We start from the raw sequence: 25,439 nt of genomic DNA on the forward strand, positions 1-25,439 counted from the left end.
GGTAAACTAATATCCTCCTCGGCCTACAGGTATCTCTCTGATCAAAATGCTCATTCTTCGTCTTCTATCTATGCATTTGGTGAAGTTGCATGGAAATCTTTTCGGAGGATAAAAAATTCGCCACCTAGGATTCACATTTTCTTGTGGAGGTGTATAGTTAGTGCTATACCTATAGTTGCATTATTAGTTGGGTTCGCCATTCTCAACAAATTAATCCTCAATGCCGTCTATATGAGTTAGAGGATGAATCTATCACACATCTATTTTTTACATGCCTACTTATTAGAAAAGTTTGGTTTGCCTCTAAATTTTTGTTACGGATAGAAAATTGTGTTCGTTGGAACATTCAGGATTGGCTACTTCATTGGTTTCAATTAGAAAATCCACTACACCCATCTTCTTTATCAATGCTTGCACAGGGGGTAATACACGTGGCATTTTTTAAAAGCTCGATGCAAGACTATGATGGAGAACAAACCTTTTTCTACCTATCTCTGTGATTTTTGCTTGTCAATCGCAAATAGAGTTTATACTTTATACCATCCACTCTAGGTGATTCAAATGCTTCCACATTTGGAATCCTTATACCCGGCACCTTCTAGTCGGGAGAAGCCTCCATCATCCATTCTTATACATAATTCCGATGGGGCATTAAATAACTATGGTGGAGGTGCAGAGTTTTTACTTAGAGATTCTAATGGTGAATTCTGCTATGCAAGATCCGTGAAGATACCTTTAGGGGATCCTTTGGAAATTGAAGCTCAGGCAACACTTTTAACTCTCACGTTTGCTGTGGCCTTAGGTGTGTTCCGTTATTCTTGAGGGAGATTCTCTAACAGTTATCAAGTGTTTGTTGAACTCTGATTGCATTCATCCTTGGAGAATCAGAAATACCATTGAAGATTGCGAACTCCTCATGTCTATGATGAATGATCCATCACTGCTCGGTTCATTAGGTTTCTCAAGTGTTTAATCAAGCAGCACATTAAGTCATAAACTGGACAAGCATGCTCTTTCTATTTCCACCTTATTCCCTTGGTTTAACCCCCTCCTCTTCTGATTGTAATTCCGAGCAGAATTTTTAATGAAGGCTGTAAACACTGTTGACTAGCCCTATGAATGAAAACTATTGAGTAAAAAAATTGCTTTAGACAAGTAGCCCCAACACTCCTTTGGTTCAATAGTTCGCTTCTCACCAACCCACAGTCAAGAGCACTGCATCACCAACTCTACATTTTCCGTTTCTCCGGGATCAAGGCAGAGCTCATAGTGATCAGATAAAAAAAAAAAAAAAACAATGGGACCTATTTGATCAAAATAACACGACGAGGGCTTAGGCTTATTCCACGAGTGATCAGATCAAAATAACGGCTGCCAATTACAACTCTGGCCAAATTACTGTTTTTTACCCGTCATTCCAGCAACCACCTGCAAAATGGTAATCAGAAAAAGGTTAAACCTATTCCTTGCAAATCAATACGTTATTAATGTTTATTTGTGTAATCATAGTTTAAAGGCTTGTAAATAAATCTAGCACTTTATGCAAATCCAAGGCATAATTATTTGAAAATGGATATCAAAATCTGCCTTTTTTTTCAAATGGAAAGGACTAATAATCTAATATTCAGGTGCAATGTCTTAAAAATTACTATCTTCATGCAATAATAGGAAATCACATTACCTGAGCCAGACTTCTCAAATAAAGGCCCAGTCAGGACAGTTCTTAAGATGAAAATGGGAATTTTGGATGGACATTGTCATCAATCAAAACTTAATTACTTACATCACTCAAAGCAGGTTGTGGAACTTGCTTGGATGACTCGAATGAATCCAAAATAGGCCTGACCACAGCTGGAAGAAAGAGACCTGAAATTCAAATGAATTACCGCATTAGATGAGCAAAACCCGCTATACAAGTCATGTAACGTTTAAAAAATTAGTGCTAAATAGTAACAAATACTACTAGTCATTCCACAATCAACTAGTTGTAGAATACTGGTGATTCATCACAATCACTTAATTGTAAGAAAGCTTTCTTCTTTCCAGACTTCCATTCTAGGTGCCATATCCATTCTTGCCAATAAAACTCTTGAACACTTGGAATGGACCTTTGCATGATAAGTTAATACATGTTGTGAGCCATTATATCAATCAGATCATGATCAATTTGAGATATTCTAAATTTAATATACATCTTTTTATGATGTGGTGACTTGATCATGTGTTGGTATAATGTGATTGGTAATATGGTTGATCATAACAAATTTTGTTGTAATGGGAAAATTTGGTGCTTTTCAATGAGCCTGAGCACACACACATTTGTTTTTTGATGCCCATATAAGCACTCTAATATAGTTCTGCAAAACACTAAATTGCTTGCTTATTATTGATTTTCACTCATCACATTTCAGTTGAGTATTATTCATCATGTATTATTGTGTATTTGAAGCATGTTAAAGCAAATTTAAAGCAATAAACTCTCCTACCACTAATAAATTGTTGTCATCTTCAAATTCATACATAAATTAGTCAAATCTGTCAGATAATAGCTGGTGGAATTCCATAGTCCACTTGCAAGTCCTGCGCAGGTCTTGTGCAGGACAAATGCAAGCAACTTACTTCTGTACAAGTGTTGCAAGACTCAGACAGGACCAGTCAGTGAAACCAGGAGACTCGGGAACTGGAGGCCATTCTGGTTTTTTAATATCCCAGTTTTCCAGATGGCTGGGAAACGGTCAAACTGATCAAAACCCAACAGAACCATTGAAAACCAGCTAGGTTTCAACAACCTACCCAGATCAATAAATTGTTACAATGTTCAAAATGCCAACTGATGCATGGAGGAGGTCCGGGGCCCACTGGATGATGGGACAGCCACACATGATGAGGCTAGTGTCCTGCCCAAGCTCCAGGTGTCCAAAACCTCTCCGACACGTATCCTTTTGGCATGGGCATCCGAAACCTATTTAAAGGTAAGTTCTGCATTCATTTCATACTATTGGCTTCATTAATTACCAGCCTAACCACCTCGGATAGCTCGGTTTTACTGACTTGATCGTCAGAGACCTAAGCCTGAGATATCCCACCAGCCCTCTGACTTCGTCTTCTTTCACAGGAATCCTCCAATCTGAAAGGAGGTCATCTGCGAGGTCAAAGTTACCAAGCATTTCAGGTTTTATAAGGTACCTTTTTTATGGCTTCATGTGGCTACACAAACATGGGGGGCCAAGGGAAGGGGAGATAGCCTGTCCCCCTACTCATAAAACCCCCAACCCCGGTGACAACAGGATTTGATCCCAAGTGTCCGCCACAACCAGCTAGAGACTTTTACCAACTGAGCTAGTTGGCGCCATCATAGAAAAGATATCTAGGTGATAAGAAAACCATAAATCTCAATAAATTTGGGCAATGACTCAAATCTCATATTTATAGATTAAAAGAGTACTACTAACAAACTAAAAAAAAGCGCATATAATAAGAAATGGTGCAGCAGTTTAGCATATTATATATTTTATGAAATGGTAGAAATTTCCTACTCAGGCACAATATGACCTACCCAATTTCTGATACATGGATGGATGATGGCTGATCCCAACCTAGGGACTCTAAGGTTGGGTGCCTAACAGCCCTATACCATCAATTGGTAACTTTCTCAACTAATATTAGTGGTTTAAAGTCTGTTTTTAATATAAAATTTGCCTGTAGATCAACCCTATAATCCACCTTCTATTGATGATAGACATATCTCCAATACTATAGGAAGGATGAGGATAACAAAAAGCAAACGCTGATGTTAGGTACTTAGGTGGATCAAAATTAGCAACGAATCAGAATGTGAAAGGTCAGAGAACTAATTAAGCACTGGAAGTGGTGAAATTGATGGCCTGATGCAAGAAGAGAGATATTAAACAATGCCATATTATTTGAAGACCACAAAAGTGGGAAAGGCTACATGATAGATCTCCCAAAAGAGCTGAATCAACTGAATACCAAAAGAACAAGGAACCTTTAGTGAACATACAATTACAAAGGCAGGGTGTACGTATAGGAGATAATAATCCCAACTAAATGCTGCCCAAGGGGAATAATATGTATGAAGGAGAACACCTATAAACTCTCATCAAGGACTGAAAACTCCTTGTAATCACCCCCAAAAGACAGTCAGAAGTCAACCGATCAGCAATAAATTTTTGGGTAGTAGGTACCAAGATATCTGTGGACAGTGGACTATCCCCCACCTATTCCCAAATCCCACACTCGTTCTCCATCACCCCAAGGCATATGACAATAATTCAACCTTTTCAGTTCCTGCTTGGAAAGCAGATTTAAATGTGAACCAAGCCAAGTACATCACCCTACCTTATGCCATGGAAAGGGGGTACAGAGAACTTGGAAGCTGAAAGAGGAATACTATGGTAACTTGTTGATTCTGGTCCTTCTGGATGTGGAGAAGAATGATGGGAAATAAGAGGAAAGGAACAGCAAAGGTAATACCAAGTCCTGAACAAGCACAAACTAATAAACAAGGAATGAAAGGCAAGCATGAGGATAACCAGGTAAAAAGTCCAGTGAGAAAATTTGTAGAAGATTTAGGATTAGAAATAACAAATTGGAAAGAGATAAAGGTCTAAACAAGGAAAAACTCAAAACAGGAAAAAAGAAGAGAAGAAAAATAAATGAAGTGGAAAGGCTAAGTGTGGAACTGACTATTGTAAAGAAAGTGTACAATGAAAGGAGAGGAAGAAGAGTTGATGGGAGAATGGATTAAAATAGAGGGCATTCAAGAAAGTAATGACGAGGATCATTAGTTGGGATGTCAAAGGACTAGGCAAAGCAAGAAAGAGGACAATAATAAAAGAGATGAGAAAGTAAGAACTGGGTATAGTTTTGACACAGGAGTCAAAAACAATGGAAACAAAAGGAGAATAAGAAGCAGTTAGACTGGGCTTGCAGAAGTATTAGTCAGTCCATGGCACCTGCTTGGGGACAACAAGATTCTAAATATTGACATGCACAATATGGAAATTTTGTGTATCATGCATGTTGACACCTCAAAACTCACCTAAACCTTTTATTTGTTTTCTCAATAAAATAAAGTCAGAATAGTTTGATATGCTGATAGTAATGTTTGAAACCTTTAAGGCCTTGTTCGTTTAGAATTGTGTAACTTACCCGGGTAAGTGTGTACTTACCCAGGTAAATGTTTCCTGGGTAAGTTCACTTATCCATGTTCTTTTTATTCCCGGGTAAGTAATATAATTACCTTTTTACCCATAAAAAGCTAATGTCAAATGGGCAAACTTGTCCCATTATGTTTTATAATTTTTCCCCCAGATGGGAAAGTGACTTACCCACCTGGGACTAGGAGATGGGTAAATTTTACCCGAGTAAGTGAAACTCTTTTTACCATGGGGCCCAGTAGTTAATGCAAAAAGAATGTTGTAAAGTTGGTCAATGGGAAAGAGATACCTATTGACCAACTCCCCCCCTATTGTAAATGAATGGGGCCTAAAACTTAAAAACTATACATATATCGTATGATACGCACTGACAAGCTGCAACATTTTAAACCTTGGGAATGTGGTATCTACCAATAATATAATAGTATGAATTGAGGAAGAACTAGTGGGGAAGAACTAGTGGGGTATTGCCACAGTGTCTATCAAAGTAAAAAATGTGAAGGATGGATTTAATGGGCTATGACAAACATGTATAGACAAAATCAATACAGAAAGAGAAGTGACTTTGAGGAGGAATTGTGCTCAATAAGAGACTTAAGGATGGGCCATGGTGCCTCCCCAAGTCTCGGGGAAGGGCCATGGTGCTTCCCTGTTAAGTTGCGATTTTTTGAACCTTGGGGAGCATCAGGATATTATTTATGTGGAATAAATAGTATTAATGCGGTATCTATCAAAAAAATAGTAGTATGGATGTGAGGAGGAATTAGCGGGGTATTGCACAGTGTCTATCAAAGTAAAAAAAAAATGTGGAGGAAGGATTTAATGGGCTATGACAAACATGTATAAACAAAATCAATACAGAGAGAAGTGACTTTTGGGAGTGTACTCAATAAGAAGACTTAGGGAAGGGCACTTGTTGATTCACTGCAATTTTTCTAACTGGGTGTGGATAAATATGCTGAGTCTGTTTGGAGTTACGATGTGCTTCTCGGCTGATGTGAAGGGCTTCATAGAGGCATGGGCTCTGGGAGGCTTATCCATGGCTGGTAAGGTAGCTTGGAGCATCCTACCTGCTGCTGTCTTCTGGGCACTATGGTGTGAAAGAAATAGCAGAATCTGCAAAAGAAAGCACTCTTCAAAGGAAGAAGTTCTGAACAGGATTATGGGGATGGTTCACTCTTGGTTGGCAATACATCCTTTATTTAGAAATAAGCATATTTCTTCCTTTTTTTATTCAGACTTCCTTTTTGTAAGGAGTTTTTAGTTCTTTTGAGGGATGGGTGTATTGGGTTGATGGTTTATCTCTGAACACCTTCTCATTGCACAGAGACTTAATTGTAATGTGGCCCATTTTTTGAAATGAAATACTTTAACTTATACTTTCAAAAAAAAAAAAAGAAAAGAAAGAAAAAACTTGGGAAGGGCCATGATGCTGGGGTGGGGGTTTTAATGTAACTTCATAGATGTGTCAGATAACTCCAACTAAACAAATACAAAAACAGTAGTGACTTTTGGAAGGAGTTATACTCGATAAGAAGACTTTGGGAACATAGATGAGTCGAATAACAACCAAAGCATCATAACTAGCATGAGAAAATTTAATCAATTCATCAATGAGTGTGGACTAAAAGAATAAAGACTAGGATCTTCCAGCTTCACATGGTCAAATTTCCAAAGGGAACCTTCATATTCAAAGCTTGATAAATTCCTATTTACAGTAGATTGGGAATAACATTGGATTGGATTATCTTATCAAGCTTTACCTCAGCCTACCTTAAATAATTGGCATCTGCTGCCCACTACAGAAAAACAATGTCAATAATCCAACCTCTTTTAGACTTAACAACATGCCAATAACCCACCCTTCTTTTAAGGGTAATTTGTAGGTTTCGCGGAGGAAGTAAGGAATGTTAGAACTTAGATGGAACGGATGTAAATTCTACAAAAAGTAAAATAAAATAATACTAACAGTGCCTAAAAAGGTAGCTATGACAGTGGAACAAACAAGAGTTTGGAAGGAATGAGATAAGAACGAGATTTTATGGCAAATTGAGGAATTAGACAAGGAACCACAAAAAAAAAAAAATCTGGACGAAGAGAAGTCTCTTAAGTGGCATTTGCAAAAAGAGTTAGAAACAATTCTCAAAAGAGAATAAATAAGTTTGAGGAAAAAGGCAAGATATAAGTGGATCAAAGAAGCGAGGTTCAAAATATCGATATGTATCGTATCGGGAGCTTCCCGATACGCCCCTACAGAGGATGTATCGGAGTTTTGACCGGTTCAGGGGGTGGATGGGCCTTAAACTGGCCCCTCTGAATCGATTTGAAAAAAAAAAAAAACTACCGATACTGCCCGATATGCCTCTACCGGCAATATCAGGTGTATCAATATTTTGAACCTTGCAAAGAAGTGGATGGAAAATCAAAATTCTTCTACCTTTTGGCAAACAGAAGAGGGAAGAAGAATAATGTTTCCAAGTTGGTGATTAGTGGGGAGGAGATCACATATCAACAAGAGATAGCAAGTGCCTTTTTTGGATCATTTCAAAATCCATATACTGCCATACCTCATATGTGAAAACAAAGGTGGAAAATTTAGATTGGCCTGGATTGGAAAGTAACCAAGTATCAGGTTTGGAAAAGCATGGTGACTTGGATGAAATTGAAAACCAATATTTGAGCAATAAATAATTCAAAGACACTTGGATTAAATGGTTTCTCCATGACATTTTACCAAGATTGTTGGAAGATTCCTTAAGAAGACCTTTGGAAGTTTTCAATGAATTCTATGAGGGAGAATTAACCTAGGAGTCAATGCCACATTAACCAGCTCAAAACATTGGATGTTTTATCATGTTTCTCAATTGATGATATCCTAAGGAAGTGGGGGAAGTGGCAGCCACCACCTTCTCTAAAAAGATAGTAGTTCAAAGATGTTGGTCACCACGTAAAGAAGGTTTCATAAAGCTCAATTTTGATGGAAGCAACATGGGAAATCTGGATCTTTCTAGAGTGGGAATTTTCAGGGATGATGAGGGTCATACTGAAGCAATTGTTTTCAGATCCAATTGGAATTGGGGACTCCATTAGGGCAGAACTTTTTGATGTTCTGAAAGGAATTAAGAACGGGTTTCAGAAGAGGGCTACATGATTATGAAATGAACACTGTCATTGACCTCCTACAGAACTTGGAAGGGGTGTGATTGGAAGGTAGCAATAGGGATAGGAGAATCTAGACCCCCTCACCCTCAGGTTCCTTCTTTTGTGATTCCATTTTTTCAGCCCTTATTCAACCAAGTGAAAGCCAAGGGCCTTCCTTTCCATCCAAAGAGATTTGATGTAATCCTATTCCTCTCAGGCTGGGTGGTTAGCCATTTGTGCTAGGAAATGTATTTGGAAAGAATTAATACTTGTGGGCTACTACAAAGAAGAAGACCCAATTGGTGCCTTTCCCCTCACTGGTGCTCCCTGTGCAAAGTTAATGGTGAGAATTGCTATCACTTGTTGACTTCCTGCCCTTTTTCTTCCTCAATTTGGGAATGGTTCCTTTCTTTGTTTGGGTACAGGTGGAGCCCTACTCCTGGTGTACAAAGCCTATTCGCTTATAATTTCCTAAGCTAGTCAAAGAAAAGGGGAAGAATTCTGTGGAGCTGTACAAGGGCAGCGGTGAGTTGGACAATTTGGGAGGAGAGGAATCAAAGGCTCTTCCATGAAAAAAAAAAAGTATAGAAGCTGTCATTGAAGCTATTACCATCAATGTAGTCCCAGTCCTTTAAAAGTGCAAGGTGCAAAAAAGGCACAGGGGTCAATTTGTGCCTGAGGCGCAAGGCGAGGCAAGCATCTTTTTGAAGCAAGGCGCAAAAATACAAAAAAAATAAATCAATCAATCAAAAAATGTCAGAAAATTCAAAAAAATGCCAAAAAAATCAAAAACGTCAAAAAATATTAAACATAATATTATTAAAAAATATAAAGCTAAATTTTAAAATAATGTTTTAAAAAACCTACTATCTAAAATTAAAATACATAAACATAAGATGTAAAGCATAGTCAAATGAGAATTTAAAAATAAAATCAAACATATAAAACATTTTCAAGCATGTAAAACCTCTAATCTCTTTTTTCACTCAATTGCGGTACTTCACATATCTAATGTAATGTAAAACATATTACGTTCCTGATTCTATGAGCCGCCTTTGTGCCACGCCCCTCGAGGCAAGCCCAAACAAGTCCACATTAGGTCTTAAATTCTTAGTTTTCACACAAAAAAAATAATGATTTTATAGTTCTAATTGCTTTTTAAGAAGACATTTTATTAGGACGAATGAATGAACAATTTTTTTTATCAATAACACTTTCATTAAATCATCAATAGAAGATTTACAAGAGGAAGACAAACACACTAATCTTCCAAGAGCAACAAAGAACCTCAAGAAAAGGAAAAAAAAAAAAGAAAAAACACAAAAGTTATAGCTTAGCCCAAAACAGTGAATCCCTTTCTGCCCCTTGTTTAGCTAAACTGTCAGCTAGGGAATTAGCCGATTTTTTAACCCAAAATGTCTTAACTTCCATCTCCCGCACCAGCCACTTGAATTTCCTCCTCTCATTGTTGTACTTCCATAAGCCATTGTGATCTTTAATCAGCCACCCTATCACCACCTCTGAATCCCCTTCAATTATGAGTTTCCTGATGTTCAACCCCTTAGCTTTTCGGACTCCTTCCATAACTGCAAAGATCTCAGCTCTAAAGGAGTCACCCACTCCAATTGGGCCTGAGAACATAGAAGAAATGACCCCATTTGCATCCCTAAAACACCCCCAATCCCCGATTGTCCCGGATTTCCCCTACTACACCCATCAAAGTTTAATTTCAAGAAGGTGAAGGGGTCCAAGCCACACTCATTACTGACTTTGTCCGTGTGCAATTTGCAATTTCACCCCACTTCCTCAACATGTCATCCACAGTGTAGTCTGTGAATAGCTCCAAAGATTTCAGCCACTGTACCGCCTAATATGTATGATAGCCCTCAGATCTGCTACTCCTCTCTCAACTTCTGAGAATATCCTGGAGTTTCCTCTCCACATAGTCCTTCCCCTTTTTATCCGCCACCTGAAAAAAGAAGGGGAAAAAAGGCCCTACAAGTCTGATGGAGGATTCCAACTACATCCAAATAGGGAGAAAGCCCAATCCCAAATTGACCTCGCAAAATGGCAAGACACCGGTAGGTGAAAACCAGTCTCCCCATCCGCTTTACAAAAAACACACCACTGAAGTGACAAGCAAGTATTGGGTCTCTTCTTTTGGAGTAGATCACCAGTGTTGATTCTTTCCAGATAGGCTTCCCAACAAAAACTACCAACCCTAGGGGGTAGGTGTCCAAATTCTAGAATCCGCCCTAATGGAGTCTAAGACAACGTCATCAAGAAGTGCAATAAGGCTCAAAATACTGTCGAAGTCTGACTCCCTCAAATCCCTTCTTAGACCCAAGTTCCACCCAATCCCAGAAGTGGAAGAGGACGGGGTGGTGATAGACGAGATTGGCTCATTTCTCAAATCAGAAAGAGCATACAAAGAAGGAAATTGATCCTTTAGAGGGGCACGCCCCACCCAGGTTTGTTCCCAAAATTTTATGGAGTTACCGGAATTCAAATCATACCTGATATTAGGGGAGAAAACTGGTAGCAGGTCATGAATGGCTTTCCAAGGAGAATTGCTTGTGGTCCTAGCTCTGATTCCAGCATCCCATCCATTGTGCTCCAGCCCATGTATACTTGCCACTATTCTAGCCCATAGCTTCTCCTTCTCCATAGGGAACCTCCACAACCACTTTCCCAAAAGAGTCATATTCCTTCTCCTAACACTCCCAAGCCCCAAACCACCACAAGTCTTACTCCTACACACTATCTCCCAGCTAACTCTATGATCCCTCTTCTCCTCTCCTGGCTCCCACAGGAAATCTCTCATTAGCTTCTCCAATCTGTTAGCAACCTTCATTGGGATTTTAAACACCGACAGGAAAAAGATGGGTAAGTTAGCAAGCGTGGCCTTAATTAGTGTAATTCTCCCACCAAGAGAGAGGTAATTCTTTTTCCAGGATACCAGTCTTTTTTCAAACCTTTCCACCACCAGGTTCCAAAAGCTCTCTCATAGGATTATCACCTAATGGAAACCCTAAGTAGTTCAAAGGCCACCCCGAGACTTCACACCCCAGCACTTCAACACTATCCCTAATCTCTCTCTCCTCCAAATTCACCCCCACTACACAGCTTTTCCCAATATCAACCTTCAAGTTGGACATTTGCTCAAACAGTTGTATCACCGACTTCAAGTTCCTGATAAAACTCACATTACCGCCTTCACAAAACAGAATCGTGTCATCAGCAAACTGTAAGTGAGTGAGGGGGTTTCCACCCTCCCAACTCTCCAGCCTCTAATGAGCCCCCTAGAATCTGCTCTGTGAATCAGTTTCCCCAAAATCTCCGCAATTAGAATGAACAAGAAAGGAGAAAGGGGATCTCCTTGTCTTATACCCCTATTGGCTAGAAAGAAATCTACCACTGTCCCATTCACTAGTACTGAATAATGACAATTCCGGACACAACCCATGATCCACTTACACCATCTAGCCCCAAACCCAAATTTAGTCAAAACTTTCCTCAAGAAATCCCAGTCCACCAAGTCATAAGCCTTTTCCAAGTCCAACTTACAGACCGCTCCCTTCTTCTTATCCCTCTTAAAGTTCTCCACACTCTCATTAGCAATTAAAATTTGATCAGTAATTTGTCTTCCACTCACAAAAGCTCCTTGATAGTGTGCAATGATATCTGACAATACCCTCTTCAGCCTCAAAGACAACACTTTTGCAATGATCTTATATAAGCTATTAACCAAGCTAATTGGCCTAAAATCCTTCGGGTGGGATGCATCTTTCTTTTTGGGAATTAAGGCTATAAATGTAGAGTTCACACCCGAATTGACAATTCCTCTCCTAAAAAACTCCTCAAACACCCGCAAAAGATCATCTTTCAAGATATCCCAACAATCCTGATAAAAATCCATTGTGAACCCATCCGGCCCTGGAGCTTTTGTTCTATTCATAGAAAACACAGCCTCCTTGATCTCTTCTAAATTAAAGCTTATTTCCAACCTTCTCCTGTTCTCCACCCCTACATCTGGCCAATCCAATCCTTCTACCCACACCCTTCTACTCACAGGCCTTCTTAGAATAGATTTTAAGTGCTCCACACAGGCCCCGGCAATCTCCTCTTGTTGTACTAATTCAACTCCATCTACTACCAATTTGGAGATAAAGTTCTTCCTTCTGCAATCTGCTAGAGAGTGGAAACAATCTCCTCTTGTTGTACTATCTCAACTCCATCTACTACCAATGTGGAGATAAAGTTTTTCCTTCTGCCATCTACTAGAGAGTAGAAACACCTAGTATTTCTGTCTCCCTCTTGCAACCATTTACACCGAGATTTTTGCCTCCAACTAATTTCCTCCTTGTGCAGACAATCCTCTAACTATCTTCTCAAATCTCTCCTGAGATCATTGTCTTCCTCTCCAAATTCTCCCCTTTCTTCTTTAGAGTCAAGGCTTTCAATCTTATCCATCAGATCTCCCTTTCTTTCTTCTATCCTCCCAAATTCCACTCCTTGATTTTTGCTTTCAAGAATTGTAGTTTCTTATGGAATCTCATCCCCTCCCATTCCACTAGTGGGTTACACTCATACCACAATTCCCTCACTTTGTTAGTAAACCCTGGATAAACTAACCACATATTTTCAAATCTAAAGGGGGTAGGACCTCCACACCTTCTTTCCTCCTTACATAACACTATGGGCCAGTGATCCGAGGTCACCCTTGGGAGAGCTCTAGAAGCCAAGGTTCCCCAATGTTCTCCCAATCCAAAGAGAACAGAAATCTATCCAGCTTAGAGCAAATGGGTCTAGATTGGAGATTTGACCATGTAAATGTCTTATGGGCTAGGGGAATCTCTTTAAGCTCAAAGGCATCCACAAAACTGTTAAACTTCCTCATGCTTTTTGTCACCCTTTGATTAACCTTATTGGATTCCTCCGAGAATCTGATCACATTGAAATCCCCACCCATGCACCAGGGCCCATCCCACAACCCTCTAACATCAGCCAATTCCTCCCACAACTCCATCCTCTCTCTGTAGTCATTCAGTCTGTAAACATTTGTGAGCATCCACATATAATCATCCTCTTGCTGCTTAAACTTTATGGAAACCAAGTACTTTCCGATCAACTCCTCCAAAAACCACATCCCTCTTCCACAATGTTACAATCCCCCCCCCCCCGGAAGCACCCCACGAGGGAGCAACCACCCTGCTAATCCCCCTTAGAGTTATCACTTCAACTACAGCTTCTTTGCTTCTTTCTTTGTCGTCAAAGATCCTCAAATTTCTTTCTTCCCAAATTGTCCAAGCAAATGTTGCTCTAATGCATCTTCCCATAAGTTTGCCTCTCCTTTTAGAACACCTGAAGGAGTGAGCTAAAGAGGCTTTCCAAATTAGCAAGAGGAATCCATCTACAACCAAACAGAGAGGAAAACCACTCCCAAATGAAGTTAGCAAAAGGAAATGAAATAAAAAGATGAAAGGCCAGTCTCACCATTATGATATCCTCTATATTATCATATCCTCTTGTTGTTATCTGCACAAAATAGTTGTTTTGTTGCTGCATTGCAGCACTTGACCCTCTTGCCTCCTTGAAATTTAATAAAACCAAGTTTCTTAGATGTTCGTTCTTCTACAAAGCTACAGAAAAAAATCTTGGCCAAAGATGAACTAGAATACAACGAGGTCAAAACTAGTATTAAGACACCACCCTTGCTGAAGAAAGCAGTACAAGTTGCACCTTGGTCCTATAGGGGGCTATGAGAAGATTCAGATGGCTAACTACAAGTTTAAAAGTCGGAATTCAGTGGGAAAGGAGATCTGCAAATGGATTGGCAGATCGTCTAGCTAAGCAAGGAGTGCATAGGAATCAGTTATTTGGGGCTCATTTGTAATTTTTGTTTTGTTTTGAGGCTGCACCCTGCACCTCTTTGTGGGAAACAGTCATTAATAAAATTTGTACCTATTTGGGGCTGCATTTGTAATTTATTATCTTTAATAAAATTTCCATTACTTATCAAAAAAACTGTCCAAGTCTATGTGCATTTTTTATAAGTGACAAAAAGTATTATATTTACTATAAGAGAAGACAAGATGCCTCAATCCATACAAGTCTCTGTGCAATTTCTTAACCAATAATTTGAACATATGTACCTACCATCCTACAACCTTAAGCAAATAGCCTTGTAGACAGGCAGCATGCAACTTTTAATTCTTCATGTTTTCAAACAACATCAATTAAGCCACTACTGCTAATTCCTTCCTTAAATTGATTGCCTATTAATGGTCCTTTGTAAATAATCAAAAAAAGCATTTTTGGGGGGAAACAAGGTAAAGTATTTCATTAATCAAAAAACCAAAAAAGCGGCATACATCTTGTAATACAACCATGTATAAAATTTCCCATTAACTGGCTATTAACAAGAAAATAAGATATCCCTGTCAAAAAATCTAGTATGTTCTAAACCATTGAACTTCTTATTTACAGATAACCACGGGAACAGCTTTTCCCTGATTTACTTAGCACCTCCTGCTCATTTGAGCTTATGTTTTCAAAACACCTGAGCATTACTCTCCTCCCATACACATCAGAATACAGACAAAGGGACTAAACAATTGTGCCCCTAAGCTTCCAGTCATCAACAGTGCCAATATGGATTGTGGTAAACATCCAATCCACCTAGACGTGCAAGGACAGTACTACAAACCACGGATGTGAAGTAGCAATGCATAGAAAGATGATTAGCCCCTGCTAATCAGTTTGTCTCGAATGAGACGATTCCCTAGGGCAGCTGGCCACGCTAAAGATTTTACTTTGGAAGGAGAAGCAGACTTCCAGATACTTCGAACAGTGAAGTCCTCATTGCGAGAATTCAGACTGGAGTAAAAAGACATGAAAGAAACCGAACAATAAATATTGCAAGAGATGTTTTGAGCCCTCTAAAATGGACCTTCACTTGGTCAAGAGCCTTACAACCCCGTAAGAATTTTTTAGTGGTAAAGGAAGACTAGGGGAAACATAATCTGTCATCGACGATAATGATTTAGAAAAGCCCCAAAAAATTCTGTAGGTCATTAGTCATTACTGAGTCTTTACAATACTGGTATTATTCATCACCTTGAAAAGCAATCTGTAAAATATCTTAGGAACAATATTTTTGCGCTTACATGCGTGAATGCCATGAATCCCTGAGTGAAAATAAAAATAAAAATAAAAAAAAAAATCTAATCGTTGAGAACATCAAGTCGATTAGGAAAATGTTAGAAAAAAGAACACAATTCCAACGGTGAATAATCAACCCCCATTTAATCTTCAATCTTAAACAGATTATTTGCTCAGTTCCAGTTACGTTTTCTAGATCCTCGTTGCATTGTATGAAAACTTATAAAAGAATAAATGATTAATTAATCGAACAAAATCAAGAGGGACAAAGATCAGCTCCTGAAATTAGGGTTCAATAGCAGTGAAAACTTACCAACACCGGCGATGAGGCATGAAGCTGCGACCACCGGCTCTTGAACGATGAACATCTTAAGCTTCTCCATCACCGCCATCGATATCCCCTTCTTTAGCGTTAGAGTATCGCTCTTCTACTCTTTTCCTTTTGTCTTCAAAGTCAATTGAATGGATTCCCTACTAATGTTGAAGAGGGAAGAACTCGGCGACCTTTCAAAAATAATAATCTACTAGCGGGGACCCGTGCGAGGCACGGGATTTATCAAGAAAAGTGAAATAAAGATTGTAATATTTAAATAATTAAATCTTTATTTTAATAATTTATTATAAAAATATTTTATTAATTTAGTAATTTAATAGTTTAAATTAATTATATTAATATTTTTAATAAAAAAATAAATTATTGTTAATTACTTAATAAAATAATTATTTTTCATATTATTTGTTAATGTTTTATTTTATTTATTTTACTTTATTAATGATTAAATGTTTCAATTGTTTGTAAATATCACTTAAATATCAATAAATATATAAAATTAAGATATAGTCATAATAAATTAATTTATAGTTATTTTCTTAGACATAATAAAGGTTTAAGACTTTGGATTAGGCTTGATTAATCCACATCCTAACCCAACCCACCCAAGTTGCACGCAGTAACATTTGTAGTTAGATTAAACTAAACCAAGTTGATAGTGCATTAGTAATTGATAAGGGTAAATTTGGCCCTCTGTTGACCTAAAAACACATGGCACAACAGGACCACTACATGACACCTCAACACCACATGAACAGTTGCGGATCCCACTAAGTCAAGGTGGAACACATCAAAACAAGTCTGAGCACCTTGTACACAACTCGAGCACCTCGGCAGAGCGGCTAGCAGCACCTCGTCTGGGGCTGACCTGTGGTACCTCATTGTTACCAGTCTAATGGACCTCGGCGTGAGGAGCGACCTCCTCGAGGACTTGCCGACCTCCTCTACATGCTTCTCGTCACTTTCGAGTCTCTCGGAAGTCAGCTCCCGCATTGAATGTTTCGAAGGAAACCGAATAAGGCACAAAGCCTGTCTACTTGCGCGACTACCTCCGAGGACTTCGGATCAGTCAGCCATGCCTTCCCGGAGATCTCGGACGTGGTGCGTGAAGCCCATGCCAAACAATGCCTATATAAAGGTCTCATATCCTCCCTGAGAGTAGGGGTGCAAGTTGGGCGGGTTGGGTTGGGTTTATGGTCAACCCAAGCCCATCCCGCCCTATAATTTGATGCACTCGAGTTGGGCTTAGGCCCGGGCCGGGCTCGGGTTGGTCAATGAACCCACCCTAAAATTATACATATATAAATGTATTTATGCAAATATGTATACATATATTTATGTATGTAAAATATCTATACAAAAGTTATATATACAAATATACATATTTTGGCATATATGTCTAGATATATATATATATGCAAATATATATACATATACAAATATATATACATACATATATATATATGCAATATTTACATATATACACATATATGTATAAATGTATATAATTGGGCCGGGTTCAAGCTACCTAAGGGCTAGGCCCGAGCCTAGCCCGTGTAAAATTTTGGGTTGGGCCGTTCAGGCTCGAGTTGGGCCCGCCTAAGTTGCACCCCTACCTGAGAGAGAAGGTATGTGCAAGCAAACCAGCTAGCTACAACACTCAATTCCGTCTCTTTAAGTCTTTAAATCTTGAACTATTACTTTCACCTCATTCAATTTCGTCTCTTTAAATCTTGTATTTTTTTGATATATGAACAAAAAAAAGATACACTAAGAAGATAAAACATTACACAAAGAAGAATCAGTCAAATAGGTAGGCTAATCAATGGTACCCAAAACTTTGTAGTCCAATATGAGGTGCTTACGTAATTGAATTTGGATTTTGCAATTTCCATCCAATTAATAATAAAAAACAAAAAGTATAAAAGCAAACATGAATTTTATAAAAAATTTTGGACACATTATTTATTATCATTAGGGTAAAAGACTAAGGTTTGTTTGGTTTGCAATCGGCATCAGAGTCGAAATCCTTTGGAATCAGAATTAAAATGGTCTACTCCCATAGTTTGTTTGGTTCAGATAGAAATGAGAATGAGAAATGGAATAAGCAAGGGAGGGGCAAGGAATGCCCATTCCCTCAAATGGGAGAATGCCATTCCAAAGGAATGGGAATGGGAATGGGATTCCTATTCTATCCAACCAAACAATTGGAATCGGAATAGCCCATTCCGATTCCGGTTCCAAACCCCTATTCCTACGAACCAAACGGGGACTTAAACCTCCCCTAACATTTATGCTTAATACTAAGACTTCCCCTCTCTTTTCAAAAAGGACCAAGACCTCCCCTATCACGGTTATATCTAGTAAAATCATCAAAAAGTCTCTTTTACCATTCCTTTCTTAACATTTTGATTAATTTTCCATACGTTGTAGAGATACCAATCTGCCCACGCAAAACGAGGAACACTTCTTTCAGTTTGGCCCTCTATGGCCTTTTATTTCTGATGATGAAAAATTCTAGCAAGTTTTCATATCCGATGATGGGTGTCTATTAGGTACAATTTTGAATAAAAAATCTAGCTAGCCCTTCAGAAATTTGGTCCCGTAGACTTAAGGTTCAATTCAATGTTCCAATTGTTTATAAATATCACTTAAATATTTAAAATACTTAAATATCAGTAAATATATAAAATTAAGTTATAGTCATAATTAAATTAATTTATAGTTATTTTTTTAGACATAATAAACGTTTAAGACTTTGGATTAGGCTTCGATTAATCCTCATCCTAACCCAACCCACCCAAGTTGCATGTATCGTAACATTTGTAGTTAGATTAAACTAAACCAAGTGTAACCCATTTGTGTAGCCCAATGAACCAAAAATAAAAAATAAAAATCCTAGGCTAAATTTTGATAGTGCATTAGTAATTGATGAGGGTAGATTTGGCCCTCTGCTAACCTAAAAACATATGGCACAACAGGACCACTACATGACACCTCAGCACCACATGAACAGTTGCGGATCCCACTAAGTCAAGGTGGAACACCTCAAAACAAGTTTGAGCACCTCGTACACAACTCGGACACCTCGGTAGGGCGGCTAGCAGCACCTCGTCCAGGGCTGACCTATGGTACCTCATCGTTACCAGTCCAATGGACCTCGGCGTGAGGAGCGACCTCCTCAAGGACTTGCCGACCTGTAGTACCCCATTAGTACCGGTCGAAGTGACCTTGGCATAAGGAGCAACCTCCCTTGAGGACTTGCCGACCTAACTGAGGTCTAGGTGGCAACCTTGCGAGACATGCTTGCTGACCTCCTTTACATGCTTCTTGTCACTCTCGGGTCTCTCAGAAGTCAGCTCCCACACTGAATGTTCCGACAGAAACCAAATAAGGCACAAAGCCTGTCTACATGCGCGACTACCTCCGAGGACTTTGGATCAATCAAGCATGCCTTCCCGGAAATCTCGGACGTGGTGCGTGAAGCCCACGCCAAACAATGCCCATATAAAGGTCTCATATCCTCCCTGTAATTTGATGCACTCGAGTTGGGCTTGGGCATGGTTTGGTCAATGAACCCACTCTAAAATTATACATATATAAATGTATTTATGCAAATGTATATACATATACATATATATATATATATATACAAATATACATACATACATACACATATATATATATATGTAAATATGTATGCAATATTTACATATATATACATATATGTATAAATGTATATAATTGGATCGGGTTTAGGCTACATAAGGGCTAGGCCCGAGCCTAGACCGTGTACTCTTATGCTTACAAGCAAACCAACTGGCTACAACACTCTTCGTTAACTTAAGCATCAGAGTACCCACACCGAGTAAAGCACCCCGGGACCTCTAATACTATTTTTCTTGCAGTTTGACCAACCTCATGTTAGTCCAACGTCCGAGCTGCCTTCCAGCCAGGAAAGTTCAAATCGTGCATCATCAATAGTTTTTAAGGTTGCCTAGCCTAACCCAACCCACACCTTAAGTGTAATAATATTTGTCTCAGCCTACAAGCTTGCCCGTGTTAATAATAAAACTATGATTTTTTTTACAAATTAAAAAATATTTTTTACATTTCTATATATATTAATATGAAATTTGTTATCTAAACCATATGTGCATATAACTTTCACGTCTAGTTTATTATGAGTTGTTTAGCTTGGGCCCAATCTGCTAGGGCCATCATTGGACTTTGAAAGTTCGATACTCAATTAGAATTCTGATGTAGCGCGATCCGGTCACTCCTATCTGGCACTCACGTGGCTCCTGAAAGATACCTGAGATGAAGAAGAAGAAGAAGAAGAAGAAGAAGAATCCACGGGGGCTTGCCCGACGGGAACACTCCGGTGCTTAAGTTAGTACTTTGTAGGAGAAGCAAGGAGAAGACGAAGGCTAAGAGTGTAGATAGCGTGTTATCACTATACTCGAGAAATTAGAAGTCTCAAGAAGAAGTTTCTCTTCTGCCCTAAGGGCTTTTTAATGGGGCATTGTCGGGAATAACCGCCACAGTCGTTACCTGCCAAGGCTACGCAGGTGGCCGTTGTGACGTACTTCTCGCCTAGGTGAGTGTCACGTCTCCAAAGTGGCAGGCACGCCTCCGCCTGTTGAGAGACGTGGATGCAGACTGTCGAAAGGATGGGGACTGCGCCGTCAGTAAGGGACGTGGCACAGTCTGATCAGTACGGTCTGTCAGATAGAAGCTTCCTGAGGAGCACCCATGCGGCTAATTCGCGAGCTACTTTGTAGCAAGCTCGGAACACTTCAGGATTACCCTTAATAGAATTGGTCCTTGGGATGACTTATCTGCTTGGGAGCTCGGGCGAGCTAGTTCCCCTAGTTCACGAGCTAAAGTTGCCTCGGAGTATCCCTTCAAAGGTAGCTCGGGGAACCTGGAGCTCGCGTTGTGGCGAGCTCCTCCTTTTGTGAGCTACGATGTAGCGAGCTGCTTTATGGGCCCGTCACTTGGTTGCACTAGGCTACAATGCTGAGCTGTCGCTCGTGCTGAGTCAATGTCCACGTGTCACCGTTTCATAGGTCGGGTCAAATCGTCCTCCATCAATTGCTCCCCACTCCTTGAGCTAAGAGCATTGCCTTAGCGCGAGGAGTTCATGAAGCGTGATGGACTGATTTGACCGGAATTCAAACTTGATTGACTACTCACATTAAATGCATTCGCGAGAATCAAGAGATTTTCTGACTTTCCTGACTTTTCAGATTCTGAAAACATACTGAAGTGGCTCTTAACTCCGGACGTCATGCGGCCATCATTACCTTAATCGTGAAAGACGTGCCACCAATCACCTTCACTTTTCAGAAGGCGTGCGGCCAGTGTGCCCGTGAGCCGTTGGATTTGCTTTGATCTGGGCCGTCGATTCAGAGGGGTGGAGACTATAAATAGGAGGGCCCTCTGGGCCTCATTTTCTCTCATGCCATCTTGTTGTCTTTGGATTCTGAGGTCGCGCATTCATCTAGTCTACCAGAGCTCCTCAGTTTACTTCATTTTGTCTTTTCTGGTGAGTCCCAAGCGCTGTCAATCATATCTGGGTACCCATACCACACCTACCACCGGGGCAATAACTAGGACGACGATGCTCCCTTGAGCTCGGGGGGAGCCTGGGAGCAGGTCCCGGAGGCTCGGGAGGCCTCTGGTGATGTAGCATCTACTTCTCGGGGGAGGGAGCCTGACACTTTTGGCCCTTCCTCCATGACAGCAGAGAGACTCAGGTATCTAATCCACTACTTTTGCCTCCCTGGGGACCTGGCCTACAACCTCCCTACTGGCAACTTCCCTTGGGAGCATTGTCCCAATGACATAGTTATCTTCCAGGAACAGCTCGAGGCTAGCCTGCGTCTCCCCCTATACCCCTTGATAGTGGAGGTGCTAAATCATTTTAACGTCACCATCGATCAGCTTCATCCCAATGCCATTCGAAACATGGTTGGGACTATATCTTTGTGTCATGAGTATTGTCTTCCCTTGAACCTCGACATTTTTGCCTCCATTCTTTGTATAAAAAATGCCGCTCCTAGGGTTCCACCGGAGAGGTGCTTTTACTACCTCTCTCCCTGCCGCGGCTATAAGCTCTTGTACGAGCTATCGAATAAGATTCCCGCCTGGAAGCGGGATTACTTTGTAGTCCGTAACCCCGAGGGGTGGCCCATACCAACTTCTTGGAGCGGCGCCATCTAGGACCCCGGGGCCGAGCTGGACCCCAAAACTCAGAAAACGATGCTATCCTGGGCATCGGTAGGTTTCCTCTGTTCGGACTACTTGATCGAGGAGAAGCTCATGTAGGCCGGCCTGAGCCCAGGTAGGTTGTCCTTTTAGGTCGCGTGATTTTTGTCACGTCATTGTGCTCATATGCATATATATATATATTTCATTCTTACCGAACTAACACTGATTTCTTTTTAGCAGCCATCATGTCTAGTATCGACTCGCGCCGCCTTCTCTCAAGCAACCAGAGGCGCCAAGTGAAGAGGTCGTGCCCCGACCGGACTCCCCCCTCGGGAGGTACTGAGTTCGGATCTACCGAACCGGTTTTATCCTCCCCTCCGCCTGAGATCCCGGCACCTCCATCCGAGGGAACTAGTGGGGTTGGTTTCAGAGGGGACGAGCTCCCTCAACAGGGGGCGGCTCCCTATAATCCCCTCCAGCCACGCCCTTACCCTCCGTTCCCAGTGGGGAACTGGGAAGGGGTGAACGACTACCTCGTGGCTCGCCAGAGGAGCCAAAAGGCGATTAGTAACAACGAGGTCGCTCACTGGGGAAATATGAAGCCCGAGGACTTCACCGCGTTTGCTCCCTTTCATTGTCCTTTGATCTTCTCTTCTGTTGACAGGTGAATTCCGCCATCCATGCCATGGCTCTCCAGACGTGTGTCCACCACGGCAACACCCTCGACCAGCAGGCTACTAATAAGAAGCTCCAGGGCGAGCTCCATCACACTCGCAAGGGGAGTGAGTCTCAAGAGCTGCTCGTCCACGACCAGGAGGCTCAAATTGCCCGGCTTTCTGAAGAGAGCGCGCGTTATAGGGAGGAGGAGTCGAGGGTGGTGACGGAGAGGGAGCTCCTCCGGCAGCAGGTGCGAGACTTGGAGTCCACTCTTCTAGATCGGACTCGAAACTTTGACCAGATGGTGGAGGCTGAACGAGAGAAAGCGGTTTGGGATTTTAGAGACTCCTAGGAATACCATGACCTCTAGGTGGAATATGGCTTGAGTTTGTATCGCTCTGGGTTTAAGCTCTGCCGGTGGCTGGTTTGGAAAAAGTTCACTGGGCTCAACCTCGACAGCATCATTTTGAAGGGCCTGTCTCTTGAGACGACGGATCAAGCAGAGGAAGAGGAGCCTGACTCCCTAGAGGATGAGGATGAGGAGGCGGATCCCTGAGATGGTGTTTCTCTGGACTTTTGGTGGCTTCCGGGTGCCATAAACCTGGTCTTTCAAAGATCTTTGGTTAGGCGGTTGTGCCCTGTGATAGTCAAACTTTCCCGAGCTGTTTAGCTCGGTTATTGCATTGTCATTTTTCTTTCTTTTTCTCTTTTTTTTTGAATGGTAATGAAAGTTCTCCCTTTTTTCTTCCAAGTATGATGTGCTCTTTTTATCTTTGCTAAGGCGATCTCAACACCCAAGCTATTAGAGCTACATACCCGAAGTAGGACTCCTCGATAATCGTTATCTCGAACTGTTCCTTAAATCATTTCAGGCATCTCTATGGTGCACGGCAAAGTGATTACCACGTGTGCTCGAACTATATGCTCGTCGGTTATTCTCTAGTTCAATCATCGTACTAGAATGAGCTATGCTTGGCGGGGTTTAAGCCCGAGCTGCTTACGCTTCTCATACTTTACCTTCATCATCGAAATGGCTAAGTCTTTCTTGATGTCGAGGTGTTGGTCAGCTCGGCACTTGAAGTTCACCCATGTCATGGAGACGACTGGGTCTTATTGCACTGAGGTCGTGTTAGCTCGGCATTTTGGCGCTTAGGCTCTGGGAGTGGCTCGTGGCCTACTCGGTTCTTACAGATAGTATTGTCTTAAGTTGACAATATTCCATGCCCGAGGTATTTATTTCCCTTCGAGAGTCTCGGGCTCGTACGTTCATTCCCCAAGCACTCGTTTCACTCGGTAAGGTCCTTCCCAGTTGGACCCGAGCTTGCCAGCGTCGGGCTCAGGTACCATAACTTTGCGAAGAACCAGGTCGCCGACGCGGAGGTTCCGCTTCTTGACCCTGGCGTTATAGTACCGAGCTACTCTTTGCTGGTAAGCTGCGGTCCTGATGTACGCGAGGTCTCTTAATTCGTCGAGTAGATCGAGGTTGGTACGGAGCCCATCTTCATTCGTCTGGTCACTGTATGCTTCTAGTCGCAGTGTAGGAACTTCAATCTCTGCGGGGATAACTGCTTCGGTGCCATAGGTGAGATTGAAGGGTGTTTCTCCCGTGGCGGTCTTCTCCGTGGTTCGGTAGGCCCATAGGACACTGGGTAGCTCATCTGCCCACAACCCTTTAGTTTGGTCCAGTCGTGCTTTCAGTCCGCGGAGGATGGCTCTATTCGTGACTTCTGCCTGACCGTTTGCTTGAGGGTGTGCGACTGAAGTAAAATTCTGTCGGATTCCCATGTCTTGGCACTAGTCCTGGAATTTGATGTCTTCGAATTGCTTATCGTTGTCAGAAATCAATACCCGAGGTAACCTGAAGCGGCACACGATGTTCTTCCAAAAGAAGTTTTGGACGTTCTGGGCTGTAATCGTTACAAGGGGCTCAGCTTCTACCCACTTGGTGAAGTAGTCCACTGCTACTACTAAGAACTTCCTCCCACCCGTTGCTGGCGGGAATGGCCCGAGTAGATCAATGCCCCACTATGCGAAGGGCCACGAGCTGGTGAGATACTTGAGATCGGTAGCAGGTTGGTGGTGAATATTGCCGTGCCTCTGGCATTTGTCACATTTTCTAACAAGCTCAATAGCATCTGCCTTCATTGTTGGCCAATAATACCCTTGTCGAAGTGCCTTTTGGGCGAGGGCCCTGCCCCCTAAGTGTCCGTCGCACAGACCCTCAAGAGTGTCGCAGAGTATGAGCTCGGCTTCGGTAGGTCGCAAGCAACGCAGATAGAGGAGCGTGTAGGATCTCCGGTATAGCCGTTCGTCTATTATAACGTATTTGGCTGCCTGGCGCTGCACCCTTCTGGCTGCATTGCGATCTGCAGAGAGGGTCACGTGTAGCAAGAAGCTCGCAAGCGGGTCAATCCAGCTCGACTCTGCTTGAACGACGGGAGCGACCTCCTCTGCCCCCCCGAAAATGCTAGGCCGAGGCAAGTCCTCTATGTACACGGTTCTCATGGTGATGTCGCTGGTGCTGGCTAACCTGGACAGGGCATCGGCCTCAGCGTTCTCTGACCTAGGGATTTGTCTGATGAAGTGTGACTGGAAGTTGAGCAGGGCCTCTTTGACTTTGGCTAAGTAGGCGATCATGGTTGGCTCGCGAGCTTCGTACTCGCCAGTGACCTAGTTGACCACGAGCTGGGAGTCGCTGCAAATAATGATGTGCTTGGCTTTTACTTCTCTGGCTAGAGCTAGTCCGGCTA

The 25,439-nt window shown here is 41.5% G+C and overlaps 1 protein-coding gene across 1 annotated transcript; it reads right to left on the reverse strand.

The window, feature by feature from the left end:
- Nucleotides 1–1,108: 1,108 nt before the first annotated feature.
- LOC104604760 (fiber) lies at nucleotides 1,109–15,977 on the reverse strand. Its single transcript, XM_010269270.3, has 3 exons — nucleotides 15,799–15,977; nucleotides 1,784–1,866; nucleotides 1,109–1,428 (listed from the first exon to the last, which is right to left on the reverse strand). Exons 1-3 carry the CDS (start codon nucleotides 15,875–15,877, stop codon nucleotides 1,396–1,398), a joined length of 195 nt encoding a protein of 64 aa, XP_010267572.1. The 5' UTR covers nucleotides 15,878–15,977; the 3' UTR covers nucleotides 1,109–1,395.
- Between the last annotated feature and the right edge of the window lie 9,462 nt (nucleotides 15,978–25,439).

This window comes from Nelumbo nucifera, chromosome 1 (assembly GCF_055504915.1).
Source record: "Nelumbo nucifera cultivar China Antique chromosome 1, China Antique-T2T, whole genome shotgun sequence".
Classification (NCBI taxonomy): Eukaryota; Viridiplantae; Streptophyta; class Magnoliopsida; order Proteales; family Nelumbonaceae; genus Nelumbo; species Nelumbo nucifera.